The following is an 18,513-nucleotide window of genomic DNA, read 5'->3' on the forward strand; positions in this document are numbered from 1 at the left end:
TCTCTCCCTCCCCTCCCTCGCACACTGTACGTGACGTCAAACCAGCATGGCGGTCAAGGTGACTTCGGCATCGTTCCCTTTGCAATTTCCAACCCCTACTTTTGTCATTTCTCTTGGTGTTTTGCTCGTTTTCGTGTGTAGGAACAGTCGAGGCGAGTGTGCGCCGGACGAGCGGGCGTCGTGCTCGGAGCTGCCTTGTAGCATCACCGGGCTAGCTGACGCCCGGCGGCCGGTCGGCGGCTGCTGGCCTTGATGACACTTCCCAACAAGCTGGAGGGAGGATAGCTCCGTAATGCTAACCAGCTGTCAGTCATACTTTCTTCCTGACAAAAACGCTAAGCGAGACGTCTTTTTGTTTTCTTTTCACCCATTAGCAGTCGAAGCTTAGGTTAATTCTCAGCGGCTGCTTTTTCTTTCTCGTGTCATTGTAACGGCTCGCGTCCTCTTCGTGTTAGCTCTGCTAGCTTGTCGATACCGGGGCTGGTTCGAGGTTCGACCTGTGTGAACTTGTGGGCGAATGACAACCGTCAACCCGGGTTTGTTGGGTAGCATCATTGTTAGCTTCATGCCAGGCTAAAATGAACACGTCCGACTTGGGGCTGGCCCTCTACACTAACGTACACTATCATTTGCATTTTTTTTTTTCAGTGGGGGAGGAATGTATAAACAGTTTTCATTTCCTTATCACCCTTGTATGACAATTTTTTTGTATGTATTTTTTTTTTAGGTGCAATCAACCAAACGCGGGGATCCAAGTGAGCTCAAAGCAATCTTCCAGAAGGTGAGCATTGCACATCATTTGTTCATTGTTCAGCAGCTGTTGTTGTTTTTTTGGTGACAGTTAATGTAGCAGGGTGCCATGGCTCACAAGTGTGTACTAATTTGTCACAAAATTAATAGTTATTATTAATTGAATGCATCAAAAGTGCTAGTAATATTGGTACTCGGTATCTGTGACTGGGTCTCATTCTAGTATCTGAAAAAAAAATTGAATCGAACATCCCCCCAAAATATATCTCTGTTCACTTATCTATGCCAGTGATGTATAGTGACAGGCAGAACAATGAAATGCTCCTTCAATTGGAGGGCAGAAGGTGCAAATCATACAAAAGAATAAATCATAAATTCAGTTGAACATGACCCAGTTTTCACACCTAGTAAATAAATTGAAAGACCATCAAGCGTTACTATGTATTCATTAGGAGTGTGAGTTGCCTAGTACCTGGCGATTCGTATCACGATTCATAGGTCACGATTCGATTCGATACCGATTAATCTCAATACTAATCTATAAATTGATTATAGCGACTTTATTGTATTTATTTTTTACTCAAATTTAGAAAATACTAATCAGTAAACTTGTACATGTACACTAAGATTTCTATGAAAATTTATTTATCTGAAAATTCAGGCTTATAACTGAGCCACTGCATTTAACAAACAGGTTGCAGTCTGTTTCATGTTTGAACAGCACTGAAATAAAATATTAAGGCTTAATGTTCCATTAATATAACATTCTTCCATGCTTAATGTGTGAATCCTAACCCTTAGTAAGACGTTTTGTTGAATATTCCCATAAAAAAAATTATGTTTAAAAATCGTTTCGGCCGCATATCGAATCGATTCGAGAATTGCCCGCTGTAATATCGCGATATATTGCCGAATCGTTTTTTTCCAACACCCCTAGTATTCAGACTTTTAGTCATATTTTTTGTCTGGTGACCGGTTGTGGGATTTTTCTAATGCAAACGGTTGGGAAAGACTCGCATGAATTTTACACAAGGAGAAAAAGTGAGCCCAGGCTGATTTTGCTCAGTAAGTGAGCTGAGGGGGTTGTGTCACAGGGTTTAAATTACACTGTTAGCCACGGCTAAACGTCCATTACAGGCTGCTGTTTTGCTTCATGTTGAAAATGAAACTCAACCTCTAAATGACATGCGTTTGAAACTAAATACGCTGACATTCAAAGGTTGAATCTTTTGCGTGACTTGTGAAGGCTCAACACGTGTTGTGGGTGTCGTCTATCAACTTGTTTGGCATTGTTGTTGTCCTTCAGTGTGAGGCTTAATAAAGGGGCGAGCATTGTTGTGAGCTAAGGGCACAAGCAAGGAAGTCCTTAGTGTTTACTTCTTTTGCTAGTCGCAGTCCGGACCACTCCACTGGTCACGTTTAGTATTTTTAATAATACTCATGCAGTCCTTAAGATGTCTCGGGTTATTACAGCAAGCAGTTAACCTTCATGTTGCTTTCGGCATGGCCAGTGTGTGACTGATCATGTGACCGTTGCAGGACAAAGCCCTTGTTGGTACTTGAACGCACACACGGGGTCAAATAGCACACCAGCTCAAGCCAAAAAGATTTACGTGCTTGCTCGGTTGGGTCAGTCATATTTGTTGACACCTCGGATTATGTTAATTAGATGTGTGACATCATTGCCAGGGACCAACAAATTGGGTGCCTGGCAATATTGAGGTTTTACTTCTTGGAATTTATGTTAAGCAGCATCAATGAAACAACAAAAAAACAGTTTGGCAGGTAGTGAACAGAGGCTGAATGATTTGATTGAATTTATTTGCATTTTTAGATTTATAATGTAAATACTACTACTTTGTGTTAGTTTGTATACACTTGTGCAATGTGCATATAAATAGATGACTGTCTAAAACAAGCACGTAACTTTGCCTTAAAATCCGCTAACGTTTAGTCAGGCTAACGTATAGCATCGATGTGGTGGCATTGTAACGCTTTAACGATACTCACAGACGCTTGAGAAGAACGAAATGATATAATTTGAAATTATTGGCAAGATGAGACTGCTCTTGTACGCTAAATCCGTATGTCTGTATGTAATAAGCGGTTCAGAAAATGGATGGATGATAGATGGATGGATTATACTGCCTCCAGGTGGTCAATGCATGCACACCACAAGTTGCAGCACAGTGTCCATGCAATTGAAACAAAAAAATGCGGCAATATTTGCTTTTTTTTATTTTTTACATGATGTTATTAATGTATGGATTGATAAAATAAAGGATTAAATTTGGCGGCTATTTTACTTATTAAAAATACATTACAAATTTTTGAAGGGGAAAGGCTGGAACAGTTTAATGACATCTCCATTTATTTCACTGGGGAAAGATGATTTGAGATACAAGTGAGTTCTGAGAGTGGTCACAGAACGAATTATGCTTGTATCTCAAGGCGGCACCACAATGAAATTGTAATCTACGAGTGAGTCTCATCATTGACATTCTTATTTTGTTGTTGTTGGATAAAATGAAATGGACAACAAATGTTGAGTGATTGACTAATTATTTTGTCTAAACAGCATCAGCTCTTTGCCACTTGGCTTTCCCAAACAAACGGGGTTATTGAAGGTATTAGAAGTAAAACTCAGGGGATTAGCAAGGCTATGGATGATGTAAAGTGATGCTCATGCGACAGATTAACGTGATTAAGCAATCATGCACGCGACACCCAAAAATGACCGCGCACAGTGCCCGACTTCAACTTGTATGCTCTCGTCTGTCTTTTTGCACCCCCAGTATGCCGGCGAAGTGGACAAGGATGGGGACAGGTTCATGACTTCGGGAGACTTTGTCCAGAAGTATCTGGGCCTGCAAACACAGATCCACCACAACCCCAAAACCGTACAACTGCTGGCTGCGGTGGCCGACACCACCAAGGACGGGTGTGTGCCGCTAAGCCACAAAACATGAAGCAGTGCTAATTGTTAAAACACCCGATAAAGCTTTCGCTACTGTTCGCTTGTAAAGATAAGATATACAACATGTTACCCATGTGCTCGTATGTGCACAAATGATACACAGACTATACACTCTCTCGGCTCTTTTTATGTAGTATTTATGGTGTAATTTTATTGTCATCTACCGCAGCTTTATGTAGTTTGAATGTTAACATTTTAATATAGGAAAGGAGACATGCTCAAAGTCATGATGAATTGAAATCTATGTTCTTGTCTGCCTACTTGGACAGGCTCATCTCTTTCCAGGAGTTTCTTGCTTTTGAGTCGGTGTTGTGCGCGCCGGACGCGCTCTTCATAGTTGCCTTCCAGCTATTTGACAAGACTGGAACTGGAGACATTTCCTTTGGTACGTGCTGTTGCCTTTGACTTTGTAGTGCACCTTATTGCGCAAGTCATGTGACTGGTTGATAATTTTTTTTTAATAAAACACCCACATAGCTTTGTGCGCAGCTGCTCCGGTTCCGAACTTGATGTTCTATGTGATTGTGTGCCACATCATCGGCGCACCTTCTGTGTTTTCATGCAGTGCGCTGCACATAAGGAATTTCCTAATGTCACTTTCCAGCTCATTTCACACGGATGATTTTTTTTGTTTCCTCATTTTCCCAAATAACACAACTCTTTGCACTATTGTGAGTTATAAGTAGTGATATACTGATATGTTTTTTTTTCTGGTCCGATACTGATACAGATTATTGGTAGTCAAGGAGGCCGACAACAGAAATTTTGTGCCGATATTCCTTTGCGGAAACATTTTGGAATATACAAAATCGAAACTGCATTGAATTTTTTTCTGGATTTTAAAAATGTAAAAAATATATATTTTGGGCTTTTCCCTCAATTTCCACCATGTTTCTTATGGATAATCATACATTGAATGTTTGTGAGCATTTTTTGAAGAAATCTTTAGGTTTACATTGGGCTGTGCAGTTAATCGAAATTCAATTACACTTTCAATTATTACACTCCACAATTACAAAATCAGCAGTATCGTAAAAAAAAAAAAATTATTAATACTAATTTTGAGTTGTTTATTTTTATACATTTGCACCCTTTTAAAATTTTATATTTTAATAAATTTTGATTTGATACATTTTGTTTCATCCAAAAGAAACTCACATAATTATAGAGTTTCAAATAATTGTATTTGTTTTAAACATTTTCTTGTTTTGTACCAAAAAATAAATGATCGTCCTAATCGTGATTTCATTTATTACCAAAATAATCGTGATTAATATTTTTTTCACAATTGAGCAGCCCTTTGTTTACACCCCCCCCAATATTGCATTACATTGGGTGTCAGATATATGCAGATTTTAGCCCGGTCCCTTTCCCCCACAAATAGTGGGAGTTAACTGTAAGTAAAATTGTAACCTTTCTTTTATTACTCATTACTTTTTCTTTCAAGTTCAAAAACCAAAAAGTGCATCGTCAACATAGCTAGTGGGCAGCAGGTCACCCGTGTGAGGAATTTAACATCTCATCATCTAATCGTTTATCGGCCGTCTGTTTAAAACAAACAGACAAAAGGCCAATATGTGCAAAAATACCTAATATTATCTGCCCTGATCCACACAGCCTATAATCAATCTATCACTATTTTTGAGTCCTTTTTTTTTTAAACTTTAAATGCTGTGTATGATTTCTTGGCACAGAGAATGTGCGTGACATTTTCAGCCAGACCACAGTGCACCACCACATTCCCTTCAACTGGGACTGCGAGTTCGTCCGTTTGCACTTTGGGCACGACCGCAAGAAACGGCTCAACTACCTTGAGTTCACCCAATTCCTGCAGGTAATCAGAATAAACAAACACCTTGGGCTTTGCTTTTCACCTCCACGTCACACACTGACAAGTGTATATTTTAAAATCCGCAGGGTGTGTACATTTTTAACCGTATCCTCACAGTGTGTCATTCTCTTTCTTGTAGGAGCTGCAGTTGGAGCACGCTCGGCAGGCCTTTGCCCAGAAGGACAAAGGGAAGAATGGCGTCATCTCCGCCTTGGACTTCAGTGACATTATGGCCACCATCAGGCACCACATGCTCACACCCTTTGTGGAGGAGAACCTTGTCTCCGTGAGTTAGTGTGTGACAGTCTTGATTATGGCCTCGGATAGAACGCTTATTAACTCGTGCTCCCAAAGACGTATAAACACGTTCTATTTTAAATGTTTTAAGTGTCCCAAAGACGTATTTATACGTTTTTATGTTGTTGTTTTTTATGCTAGAGCCGACAGATGCCTCTCAACTGCAAAGAACGGTTGAAGAAATGGTAGTTATTACACAAACGGCCAGCAGGTGGCAGCAGAGCAAAAGAGATCGACCAGGGCCATGTTGAGAAAAAAAAGCTAATTTACCCATAATTCTAAATAGATTTGTGAATAATGATTACATTTAGCTATATTGTAATGCTAATTGCTGCAAAATGGAAATTGATAAAAATATACTATTTTTTCCTGATTAAAGAAGAGACTCTAATCGTTCTTTTGGTATGTTTTAATAGCAATAGAACACAATATTCTGTGGGCCTGTGGCAAAATCTGTCAAAATCCAGTAAAACAGCCGTGAGTGATGGGGATTGCTTCAGTGAAAATGCCTGGGAGTGAATGAATTAAATTGCAGTATTGACGGGGAAAAATGCTATTTAGTTATTTTTCATAATTATTCGACCCTAATAGGTAGTCTTGCAACACAAGAGGAAGCGTCTACTTTTTAAATTATTTTTTTTTTCCAGTCCTTCTGTTTTTTTATGTAGCGTTCAGTGTGCAAACAGAAGATCTGTAATGAAAAGGCAAAAGTTTGTAATTGCGTCTTTGTGGCGTTCTCCTTCCAGGCAGCAGGTGGCGGCACCTCTCACCTGGTCAGCTTCTCTTACTTCAACGCCTTCAACTCCCTCCTCAACAACATGGAGCTGATCCGCAAGATCTACAGCACACTGGCCGGTTCCTGGAACGACACACTGGTCACCAAAGGTGCACACAGTTTTTCTTTGAGCAATGATGTGAAAAAAAATATTTGTTTTATCACATCTTCTTCCCAATCTTATCTCATCTGTCTCCCCGCAGAGGAGTTTGTTCACGCTGCCAACAAGTTTGGTCAAATCACGCCAATGGAAATTGACATCCTGTACCAGTTATCAGGCCTGCACTCTCCCTCAGGGTAAACACGCCAGTATTGCCGTAAAACTAACAACCGGGGTCAGTTCAACACTTCTTTTATCAGTTCAAACTCAGTCAACATTGGTTCATCTCTGGGCATGGCTGATTCTGATTGGTGACAAGGAGCGATGAACCTTTTACTGCTGTTGAAATGGCAATCCTTTGACAACAAATGTTGCATTAGTTCACTTCCCAAACTACTCGCAAAATGTTTTTTTTTTTGTAATAGTGCATAACAGCCAGGTTTGAAATGAATCGGCCATAAGATATTCTCAGCAGTGATGATGTGTACTGTGCTTGTGTGCCAGGCGCCTGAATCTTGCTGACATTGAGAGAATAGCTCCGCTAGAAGAAGGAAGTCTTCCATATAACCTGGCTGAAACTCAAAAGCAGGTAACATGTCACCACTTATTATTATGAATTCAACTATTAGGACAAGGTACAATAGGGTGATTCAATCGATATACATTGTTAACTAGTGATAGACCCATGTGGGTTTTTTCAAGGCTAATACCAATACCGATTATTAGTAGTCAAAGAGAGACAGATAACCGATATTTCAAGCAGATATTCATTTGCAGTAAAAGAGAAAGTATTAGCGTAAAAACAAACAAAAATAATGTTTTCTTTTAATTTTAAATATATAAATTGACAGCTTTGTTTAAATATTATTAAAAACAATTCAAGGAGCTTCTCGGGTCATCAGCATATGTTAAGCTAAATTAAAAAGCTAAAAGCTAAGCAAGTGAATAGTTCCCTAAAGTTTTCTACTGTAGTTTTCCAAACTTTCAACATAATTTATTATTATTATTATTTTATTTGTTAAAATAAAACGTGTAAGGAGTTCCCAGTGTCAGCATAATTTTTTTTATAAAGTGGAAATTTAAATAAATCCATAAATGAAAAGTTCCCTGTATCTCACAGAGCAACAAATGCATGCGAATGTAGCTAATTTTTATTTTTTTTGTCAGGGATCGTAAAAGGTTTCAAAAGACCTTTGCAGACATGAAAATTTTTCTGAATATGTTCGAAATGTCTTTGCGACAAGTAAAAACTGTGTCTGTGAACATCTTACAAATTCTGATTTAAAAACCCTGAAATCGCTACGCTTCGTTCTCAAGCATTCACCGCTCAGTGAGATACCAGCTTTATCGGCCTTCAGATTCATAAAAAGGCAGATGCCGATATTTGTCAAAATCCCAAATATCGGCACCGATAATCGGCCCAATTGATAATCTAGTCTATCCCCATTTAAATATTACATCAGTCTTAATTTTCCATTTTATGATCTCAGGCTCAAGGTGACGGTTCGAGGCCCGTGTGGCTCCAAGTTGCTGAATCTGCTTACAGGTTCACTTTGGGCGCTATTGCTGGAGGTGAGTTCTTCGCCCGAGAGCCATCGATATCGTTAGAGAAACCATTTGGTCCAAGCTGGTGTTTGTTTGCGCAGCCACGGGCGCGACGGCGGTCTATCCAATCGACCTGGTGAAGACCCGGATGCAGAACCAAAGGTCCACGGGCTCTTTTGTTGGGGAGCTGATGTACAAGAACAGCTTTGACTGCGCTAAGAAGGTGCTTCGCTACGAAGGCTTCTTTGGCTTCTACAGAGGTACGCCACACACACACACACACACACACCACACACACACACACACACACACACACACACACACACACACACACACACACACACACACACACACACACACACACACACACACACACACACAAAAAAAAATCCTGCCTGTTACCTCACTTCCATTCAATTAACAGTTAGTATCACAAACAACTACAAACTCTTGTCCCGCATGATGCCCCACAGGTCTGGTTCCACAGCTCATTGGCGTGGCACCTGAGAAGGCCATCAAACTCACTGTGAGTCCCCTCAACTCATGCACACCCATTAATACCGTGATTCTTAACCATTGGGTTGGGCCGCGACCTCCATCTAGTGGGCCGCAAAGTAATTTCAGTTTTGTAACTGTGGGCCGTAAGGGCTGCAGGCAGCTTTCAATTGAGGCTTAGTACACATGTAGCAGGGTATTTTAAAAAAACAAATATTTCCCCTTTTCCCGGGCAGAAAAAAAATCCGTCCACACTGCCTCTTTTGTTAAAAAACAAACAAAAAAACACACACATCCACATAAACGCACACAAAAACGGAGAAGTGCATTTTTAAGCTCATTCAGATGCATGCCAAGCTTCTAGGTGGCAGTATTTAGCCAAATACTGCTCGAATTTGACGTCACTTCCACCATACGTCACACAAGCACGGACTGGTAGCCCACACAAGACTCTTATTTAAAAAAATTAAAATAAAGAAGTAATAATAATAATACATGTAAACAGACAACCAGAGTTAGTACATCATAAACAGAGCATAGAGGATGAATACAAAATTTAAAAAAGCTTCACTTGGCTTTTTTTTTTTAACAACTTGAGGTATGTGTGTGTGACGTCGTGTAAACAGGGCCTCAGAGCTGTTGCTGCTCCCTCTCACTAGGTGGCGATAAGGCAGATCAGAATTTTATTTACCTATTTAGAAATGTAGTCGAAGTAGTAGTAGTAAAAGAAGAAACCCAACAAAGAACATCATAGTTATTAAATACAAACAATAATAAGTCAACATAAATCATAATTTTTGAATGGGCCCCAGGCCACGTTTTACAGGAAAAGTTGGACCCCTGCATTAATATACTAATGCAGATATGAAACGTGGACATTTGTTATCATGACCAAAATGATCAAGATTATCCGTACTACTACAATATTGATGAATGAAATCTGACAAATATATATATATATATATATATATATATATATATATATATATAAACCACACTAGTTGCTGCAGCCACAACTGATGCTCAAAGACTGACTGACACACACGTCACCCACCAGGCTAAGCCCCGCTTTTTAAAGCCAAACACATTCAAAGTCAAAGTAGGGCTGGGCAATAAATCAAATTAATTCTATACATCGTCATTTCAAAAATCGAATAGTTGAAAATTTGCTAAATCGTGAAATCGAATTTTGTCTTTTGGATGATTAAAAGCTGTTGTTCTTATGTTCTTTTACATCCAAATATTTTTGTGGGTTGTAATTTTGCACAATTGGCCGAATGCTGAATGGGTTGGTTTACAAGACATGTTTACAATAGCTACCAACTACTTAATTGTGGCATTTAAGCACAAACTATGAATGTTAAGTTTATGTTAAAACTGATTTAGATTATACATTATTGTTGTCTGAACATTTTGCACAGGAATTATTAAAAATAAAAAACAAATGTTTGCTGGATTTTCTTTTTAGATTAAAATCGATTAAAATCTTAATCGTCCTGAATGACTGCAAAAATCGACATTTTATTTTTTGGCCATATCGCCCAGCCCTAAATCAAAGATACCCTTGTGTTGATAGTGAAGATTGCGACCCGAAGTGGACAGAAATTATTCTTGCACCCCACATGCATATTCTGTATTGTTATCGTTCTGAAATAATGCAAAATATGTGTTTCCGTAATCAGTTTTTTTTGCTAGCTGCTATATAAAATCAAGAACCGTATGTAGTTTTTGCACTTTAAGAAATTGTAACCGACAAGATTCAGAATACTCTAACTTTTTTCAAGATAAAGTCTTATATCAAGATTTTAAAGTGGGACTTTATTCCTTTTGTTTACAAGGGACCCCCCCCCCCCCCCCCGCCCCCCAGACTATTCATGCAGGGATATCGGATTTATGAGACGATGCATTACAATCATATCAGAGCTTTTAATTGACCAACAGGGATGAGTAATTAGCTAATTAGCTTTGTTTTATGGGCACCTTGTACTTTATTAATTGATGCGACATAATCATTAACATATTACACTAAATATGTTAAGAATTACAATTTTAATTCCAACCATTAGAAGTTACATAATTTATTTTTTTTAATTAACTCTTTCACAGCACTAATAGTGTAATCGAAATGAAAGGTGGCTTTCCATAGACGGACAAACTTTTTTTTTTGTATTTGTATTTGTATTTGCGCTCAACAGGTGAATGACTTTGTACGAGACAAGTTCACCGACAAGGACAACTCCATCCCTATGCTCGCAGAGATCTTGGCTGGTGCCTGTGTAAGTGACGCAATCATCGCACACGTGGAGGAGGTAAAGCAAGTGCGCTAACGAGCTCTCGTTCTCCTGGTTCATAAAGGCTGGAGGCTCCCAGGTGATCTTTACCAACCCTCTGGAGATCGTGAAGATCCGTCTGCAGGTGGCAGGCGAGATCACCACCGGGCCTCGAGTTAGCGCGCTCAACGTGGTGCGAGATTTGGGCTTCTTTGGCCTCTACAAGGTACAAATATGTCCAATTTGTTTCGGCAACCCGCCTCCTCTCTGTTAGGCTCACTCTTTGGTGTTTCTTGGCCGTGCGTGCCATTCTAGGGAGCTAAGGCCTGTTTCCTGAGGGACATCCCTTTTTCCGCCATCTATTTCCCCGCCTACGCCCACCTCAAGTCCATGATGGCTGACGAACAAGGTCGGCTCGGTGCCTTGCAGCTCCTCACGGCTGGAGCGATTGCAGGTAAACAAAGATGCTGATTCATATGTAGTAAAATAACATCTGGAAAGTAGAGCTCAAATATTTGTTTTATTATTTCATTTTTAAAAGCATCATGCGTATAATACCAAAAATGTGTGCATGTGCAGGTGTTATTTCTGTCCACTTTGTGTCGTTATTATTACGTTCCATACTCGGGCATTCAAATCCCTCACCTTACGGCGAAATTTGCCGTTTTGAAACCAAAATAGGTCACCTACGTGATTCGTGCAGAAAGTACCGAAAATTGGTACTGTTCAGTACCGGTATCGACCCGAACCAATTCAAATGTAAAATGTACACATCCCATGTCCAAAAAAGGAAGAAGAGAGGCAGAAAATGAACATATGCCCATAAAATTGCCCAAAAATGTCAGAAAGTTGACAGAAAGGCAGAAAAGTCTGAAAAATTTATGAAAAATTACAACAGCGGCAAAAAATGGAAGACAAAGGGTAGAAGAAAATATGCAGCATCCAATACTGCATATTTTTCTGTTATAGTGCAGCTCTAATTAGTTCTCGGGCCCTCAGTACATTCGACTAACACACAGTTACGTTCATCACAATGTTTAAATGTTTTGCGGATCCACACAGATTTAATTTTTTTTAAATTCGGCCTCAAATGGCTCTATTGATAGTCAAGGTTGCTGACCCCTGTCTTAGATTGTGCTTGTGTTAACTGAATTCTTTTTTGTTTAGTAATGCCATTGAACATGCATCAGCGGCTGTGTCTATCCTCAAAGCATCTTAAGCGCCTGTGAAGGGATTACAATTCAGTCCCAACTAGCAGTAGTATTCAATTAGCTAGCAATAGCTGCTTTTCCACCAACAAGCCCAGGATCTTTGAGTTCTGGGTAAAGGAAGTTCTTGGTTGTAAAAGTTCCGCAGGGAATTTATAATTTGTGTTTCCACAGCGTCTTAGAGTTCTCTGTAATTAATTCGTATGAGTTTGATGAGCCCAGCCGTTGTAAAAACAACCAGTCAGCCTTGGTCAGTGCATATGGAGGACCAAAACTGCCAAAATTCAAAATAAATAAATGACTAAATAAATAAACAAATGACTAAAAGTGAAAATAAAAACGGATATAAAAAATTGAATTCAAAAATGTAATCCCCAAAAATAAATATAAATGGAAATAAAAGTAACTATATATATATATATATATATATATATATATATATATATATATATATATATATATATATATAATATATATAATATAAAATTTATATATATAATATATATATAATAAATAAAAACACTCTGCTCTCACATTTATTTGTCATGCTGCAAACGCTCTGCCAGGACGAAATGTTATTGATTGATATTTAATTCTATTTATATATTTATTTTGAATTTTATTTTTATATTTATTATTATTTTTTGAATCTTGTTTTTTGTTTTTGTATTCATTTTATTTATTTATTTATGCATATATGTCTTTTTTTGTTATTATTTCCATTTATTTTATTTTTGTGTATTTTATTTTTGAAAAGGATTTTTTGTATCCGTTTTTATTTGGACTTTTAGTCATTTATTTATTTATTTAGTCATTTATTTTTAATGTTGGCAGTTCTGGTCCTCCATAAGTGCAGCCCGTCCCCTCAAAGTTCCAGCTTGGCTCAGCAAGACCCTGCTGCAGAAATAGTACTCGGATGTCCCCTGGGGAATTTAATTACCCCGGAAATTTTTGTTGGTGGAAAAACGCGCAAACTGAATTTTACCAAGGTAGATTGAAAAGTTCTCCAAAAGTTCCAGCGGTGGAAAAGTCCCTAAAATGTTTACCAGAAACGTGCAGTTGCGTAACTTAAGACACTTGTACTTTGCAATAAGCAAATTGCACTTTAGCTTCTTTTATTGTGAAATTATCCCAATCGTTGGACATTCTCTTGCTCTTGTGCAGTAACAGTCTGTATGGAAAAAGAATCACCTCAATCACCTGCGGAAATATTGAGCAGTTTTATGATCACATGATTTAAAAGAAGAGTGGATAGGGAAAGATAACGAAAACACGCCGTAGGATAATCGCTCATTCTTATAGAGGCAACCCAAGAATAAATCTTTTGCCGGCTTGGGTTTCCAAAACACATTTGAAAGTGATTAGATTTGGAATCATTCATTCCAGATTTCAAATGTGCTCATGGAAGCTCAAGTTGCTTTTTTCCAAGACGTTTCTCAATACAGGCTTCCATTGACTAATAAAAAAGCAGAAGTAGAAATTTCCACCCACGCTAAATGTGGCTCAGCAGAAGTGAATGTGAGGACTAGTTCAAAATCAAATTCAGGAGTCCTTAAGTTGCTTAATCTTTCTTGCAAAGTAAAATACAACTGCGTCATGAGTACCTTATTCATCTCTACTCTTCACTCTTATCAAAGCATATACGGGGCAAGTGTGTCTTCTTTGTCTTTTAGCTCAGCCGCACATCAATGTCCAACATGAAACACTATTGCCACCTAGCAGCAGAATCATTCTAGGCTCCATCGTATTCGTAACGTGCGTAATCTTCCGTCTTGATTTCCCAGGTATCCCTGCAGCCTCGCTGGTGACGCCAGCCGACGTCATCAAGACTCGTCTGCAAGTGGCCGCCCGTGCGGGTCAGACCACCTACTCCGGAGTTATCGATTGTTTCCGCAAGATCATGCGGGAGGAAGGATTCCGAGCTCTCTGGAAGGGAGCAGGAGGTGAGAGTTAACGTGTGCGATTCATTTGTTTTGGGCGCATTTTCACACGACAACACAATCTCTCTCGTCCAGCTCGTATGTGCCGGTCCTCTCCCCAGTTTGGCGTGACTCTGGTGACCTATGAACTCTTGCAGAGGTGGTTCTATGTCGACTTTGGAGGACAGTAAGTTATTTTTGTTTCTTAGTCCCAAAGTGAAGACAATTTGCATTTGTGGTACAAATCTAAGCAAGAATGGAAAAGTGAGTGACACCTAAAACAGCGGGAGACGGGCCAAATGGCGCCCCCGATGTCTTAACCCCTAGATACGACAATCCGACGTCGGCCAAATGTGACCGACGCCTACCCCCTGTGGTGTCGGCCCACGTCGCGTAGAAAAAATGACGTAAATACGAGGGGGTGTGCCCAAAAATCGATTCTCATAAGAATCGGGATTCTCATTTAGTACGATTCACAATCGATTTTAAATGTCCCAAAATCTATTTTATTTAAATTATTTTATACTGTCTTCCTTTTTTTGTGTGTGCCTTTATTGGGAGCGCTGTTCATGTTGTGCCCGATTTGGCCACTTAGGGGCAGTGTGGTTCCACGCGGTCTGATACACTGTTAAGTTGTAGCCACATTAGAGAGTAGAAGGAAAAAGTCGCGATCAAGTTATTCCAATAAAAGTTTGTTTTTTTTCAGTGTGAAACCGTTCTTTTGAGCGATAAAAGTGCCGCAGGTAGCGCGCTACTTAGCATTAGCAAGTCAGACTGGAGTAGATCATTACAATTATTTGCACATCTTTAGATTGAAGCAAAAATCATTGGCAATCAAATTATTTAGAATCAAAAATCATTCTTAATCGAAAATTTATTCTGAATCCAATCGCAGACCGAAAAGTCGAAATCGAATTGTGAGACATTCAAAGATTCCCCCACCCCTTGTAAATACACACCGCACTGACACAGACTATTACGTACCTTCAGCGCATGCACGAGAAGTAATTCCCCTCCCTACCATCGGCGGCGGTAGTCATTATTCCTAAAGGCAACCGGGAACCTCTTTATGGGGGCGGGATATAAACACGTAAACAACTCATACCGGTGTTGACAGCGACGCCGGGGTAAACGCGGCGACCATCTAGTGCAGTGAAAACGGGCGCTGGCACAAGTTTTGTTCCCGAAGGTTAGGGTTAGCTTCTGAAGGAGCTTCCTCGAGACCGCCGGACGGAAGGATCGCTCTGTCATTGATAAATAAACGTTTATTTTGAGGGAGTTTTTCCTTTCCAACAACTTGGATTTCCTCTGCCTGACGGAGACCTGGACTGCCACTGGTGAGTCCACCGCTATGATTGAATTACTACCGCCTGGCTGTGCTTACTTGGACGCTCCGGGGACGTCGGGCCAAAGTGGAGGAACGGCGACCATTTAAAAAACTAATTTAAATGCAAACAATGTCTATTTAGCAAAATACAATTTTAAACGACTTCTTGCCCAAATCATGCTGAAATATGATCATATCCTCAAAACAATGTTGAGTTGAGTACTGTTTATCCGCGTTGTCACTTGCTCTTCTTGCCCCGTGCGCTCATTCGCTAGCTAACAGCCAATCACAGTGATCCAATGCGCCCGACGCCGATTCATTATGTCGAATTTGCTGGAAATGTTTTTTTTTTTTGTGGTCCTCCCTTGCAGTCGCCCGTCGGGATCCGAGCCCACACCCAAGTCTCGCATCTCGGAGCTCCCTCCCATCAACGCCGATCACGTGGGAGGCTACCGTCTGGCCGCCGCCACCTTCGCCGGAGTGGAGAACAAGTTCGGCCTCCACCTTCCCAAATTCAAATCCTCGGGCGTGGTGTCCATCCACCCCCCGGAGCCCGTCGCTCCTGCTCAGTCCCCTTAGGGACGATGTGAGCGTTCATATCGCTTCTCCATCCCCTCCGTCATCATCCTCCTCCAGGAGTCGGGCATGAAGATATTTACAAGAAAAGCAGAAAAACACAGCCTCAGTTTCAGTGTACCCCAAATCAGCGGGGAGGTGGGGGTGGGCGTAGATTCCAGAACAGCAGCTTGTGTGTGATGAACGTGGTCACTGCCCAGCCAATCGTGGAGCAGCAACTGGTCGCTGTGCAGACTTTCAGCACTTTAGCGTTTTTAGTGACGGTTCACTCCTGGAATCTCCATCACTCACTCCAGAATTCATACAAACAGCCTTATGCCACTATCACGAGTAGCTATGATTTTTGTTTTGTTTTGTTTTCGTCTGATACTCTTTGCGAGTCGGGCTGGGGCATAGAAAGTGATTCGCTTGGTAGCTGTGTGTTGTGTGTAGGGTTGCAAGGGAGGGGGGAAACTTTTTTTTTAGCTATGAGACTTTTTCAGATGCAATATAGAAGTTGGGGCACTAAAGAGGTGTCACTATGCTAAAATGAAAATTGAAGTTACCTATTAACTCATTCACTGCCATTGACGGCTATAGACGTCAAAAATTCATTTGAACTATTTCTATTAACTTAACATTTTTTTCTTTTAACAAGAGTATGAAAACCTAGAATTTTCTTTTTTTTTACATTTATAACAGATATAAAATTTGTGATTAATCGTGAGTTAACTAGTAAAGTCATGTGATTAATTAATTAATTAAAAGTTGAACATTTTTGGAACTAATAGAAATAGTTCAAATTAATTTTTGACGTCTATAGCCGTCAATGGCAGTGAATGAGTTAAGAGCCAACATATTTTTTAAACTCCTGGTTTATTCCCATGTCGAGTTTCAAACAGAAAAATTCTGGAATTTTGCAACCCTAGTTGTGTGTGGGGCGACACTCCCAGGAGGATGAATATTGTACATATTGTAAAAGTGATGCTTAGGACAGCGCAACATGCAGTATGCATAATGTAGTACTGTACATATTGTAAAACTGCTGCGACAGAACTGTTACGAGGTGACATCCATTGATGCATAGTGTGCTTATTGCGATGTCACGGCAAGAGGGGATCTTTGAGAGTCAGGCTTACTGGTGTACAGACCTTTGCATTCATGAAATTAGGTTATTATTGAATTATATGCTTATAAATTCAGTCATTTTATTGAAATAAATCATCCATGTGGTTTTAATTTTACAAATACAGACTTTGGGAGTTTTATTCCGATTGCGCCCGATGCAATTTTGATGTGCAGTTAGCTTGCGACGCCTTGAAAATGCTTCCTCCTTTTGGATAGTACGCTGGCGTGGCCCACTTTAGAGCGCCCCGTTGTTGCGTCCTGGAAAAGACCAGCGACAACCAAATGGAAAATATTCCAGCCACTGCAAGCTTTTAAATAAAACATTTTCTCAAGTATAAACATGGGAATAACATCCAGGTAGCCATTTTTTCATTGTCGTTTTTAATTGACAAGTAAAAGTCTCAAAGTACTGTCGATGACATTGAGGAACACTAGGTGGACAAACAAGTACATGGACAGAAGGAAGAGTTGGACGGTAGAGTAGCTATAAAAATGACTTCTGGGTTACACCTTCATCAAAATTCATTTTGATATTAAAAATTAGAATACTGTTCTTGAAACAAGGCATGACACACAGTAAATGATAGCTGTTCAAAGTTGAGGCCTGAAAAGTTTTACAGGTCAAAAAGCTTGAAGTGCTAATTGTGTGTGCTACGCAGGATTAGGTACAAAGCAGCATTAGAAAGAATACACGTTCTGTTTTAAATAAGTGCAAGCACCGGAATAAATATTAAATAGTGAAGTGGTTAAAATGCAAAACTGTCTTGGACAGTGTGTTGCGAAAATATAAAATAAAACATGTTTTGGGAAAAACAAAATAAAATATTAGTATAAAGGTGCAAGTACAAAGATTTGCATATTGATTGAGGCCTTTAGAGCAATCGGTGAAACCTTGGAATGTTCAAGGTTCCAAATTTACATGACAGTGTTTTGTTGAACAGTTTTCCATGCTTGATTTTTGTTCTCGAGCATTTGACGCCCAAAATTGCACTCAAAATGTATCAATATCTACAAACATCAAAATTGGTCTATTATAATCTAACACTGCACGTATCTCCAGGCTGAGTCAGGATCTAAGAAGTGGGAAGACGAAGCTGGACGGCAAAACTTCGCTAGTGTGATGTAGTGTACAGGGGGGCGGGGTGGGGGAGGGGCGTTTGTGTCGTCAAACGTTGGCGAGCTCCTCGGCTTCGTCTCGGTTCTCGTTGATGTCGGCCAGAGTCCTGACGAAGCGCGTCCACTCGTCGGCTTTGGGCACGCAGATTTGCTGGGAAAAGGTGAAAGACTATGAAAAACATCTGACAACTTTGCTTTAGAAAAGGTCACTAGCTTACGG

The 18,513-nt window shown here is 39.9% G+C and overlaps 2 protein-coding genes across 6 annotated transcripts in view; one reads left to right on the forward strand and one right to left on the reverse strand.

Moving 5' to 3' along the window:
* Positions 1-18,000, forward strand: LOC147181276 (electrogenic aspartate/glutamate antiporter SLC25A12, mitochondrial-like). 2 transcript variants are annotated; one of them, XM_086085331.1, is made up of 18 exons: positions 1-58; positions 728-781; positions 3,546-3,691; positions 3,997-4,112; positions 5,422-5,561; positions 5,698-5,844; positions 6,602-6,740; positions 6,834-6,927; positions 7,235-7,319; positions 8,221-8,302; positions 8,377-8,535; positions 8,749-8,801; positions 10,966-11,046; positions 11,126-11,266; positions 11,356-11,494; positions 14,033-14,191; positions 14,264-14,354; positions 15,866-18,000. In XM_086085331.1, exons 1-18 carry the CDS (start codon positions 47-49, stop codon positions 16,071-16,073), a joined length of 2,046 nt encoding a protein of 681 aa, XP_085941457.1. In that variant the 5' UTR covers positions 1-46; the 3' UTR covers positions 16,074-18,000. The 2 variants fall into 2 exon arrangements, with proteins under 2 accessions (XP_085941457.1, XP_085941466.1); XM_086085340.1 differs by lacking the exon at positions 1-58 and adding an exon at positions 65-305.
* Positions 17,538-18,513, reverse strand: part of LOC147181277 (dynein, cytoplasmic 1, intermediate chain 2a-like) — a 16,017-nt gene continuing 15,041 nt past the window's right edge. For all 4 annotated transcript variants that reach the window (XM_086085353.1, XM_086085359.1, XM_086085368.1 and 1 more), the window contains one exon: positions 17,538-18,444. In XM_086085353.1, coding sequence (XP_085941479.1) covers positions 18,343-18,444 — 102 coding nt within the window. In that variant the 3' untranslated portion in view covers positions 17,538-18,342. The remainder of the gene's footprint in view (positions 18,445-18,513) is intronic.

Source organism: Leptonotus elevatus, chromosome 1 (assembly GCF_054856555.1).
Source record: "Leptonotus elevatus isolate MCC_2025b chromosome 1, RoL_Lele_1.0, whole genome shotgun sequence".
In the NCBI taxonomy this organism is placed as follows: Eukaryota; Metazoa; Chordata; class Actinopteri; order Syngnathiformes; family Syngnathidae; genus Leptonotus; species Leptonotus elevatus.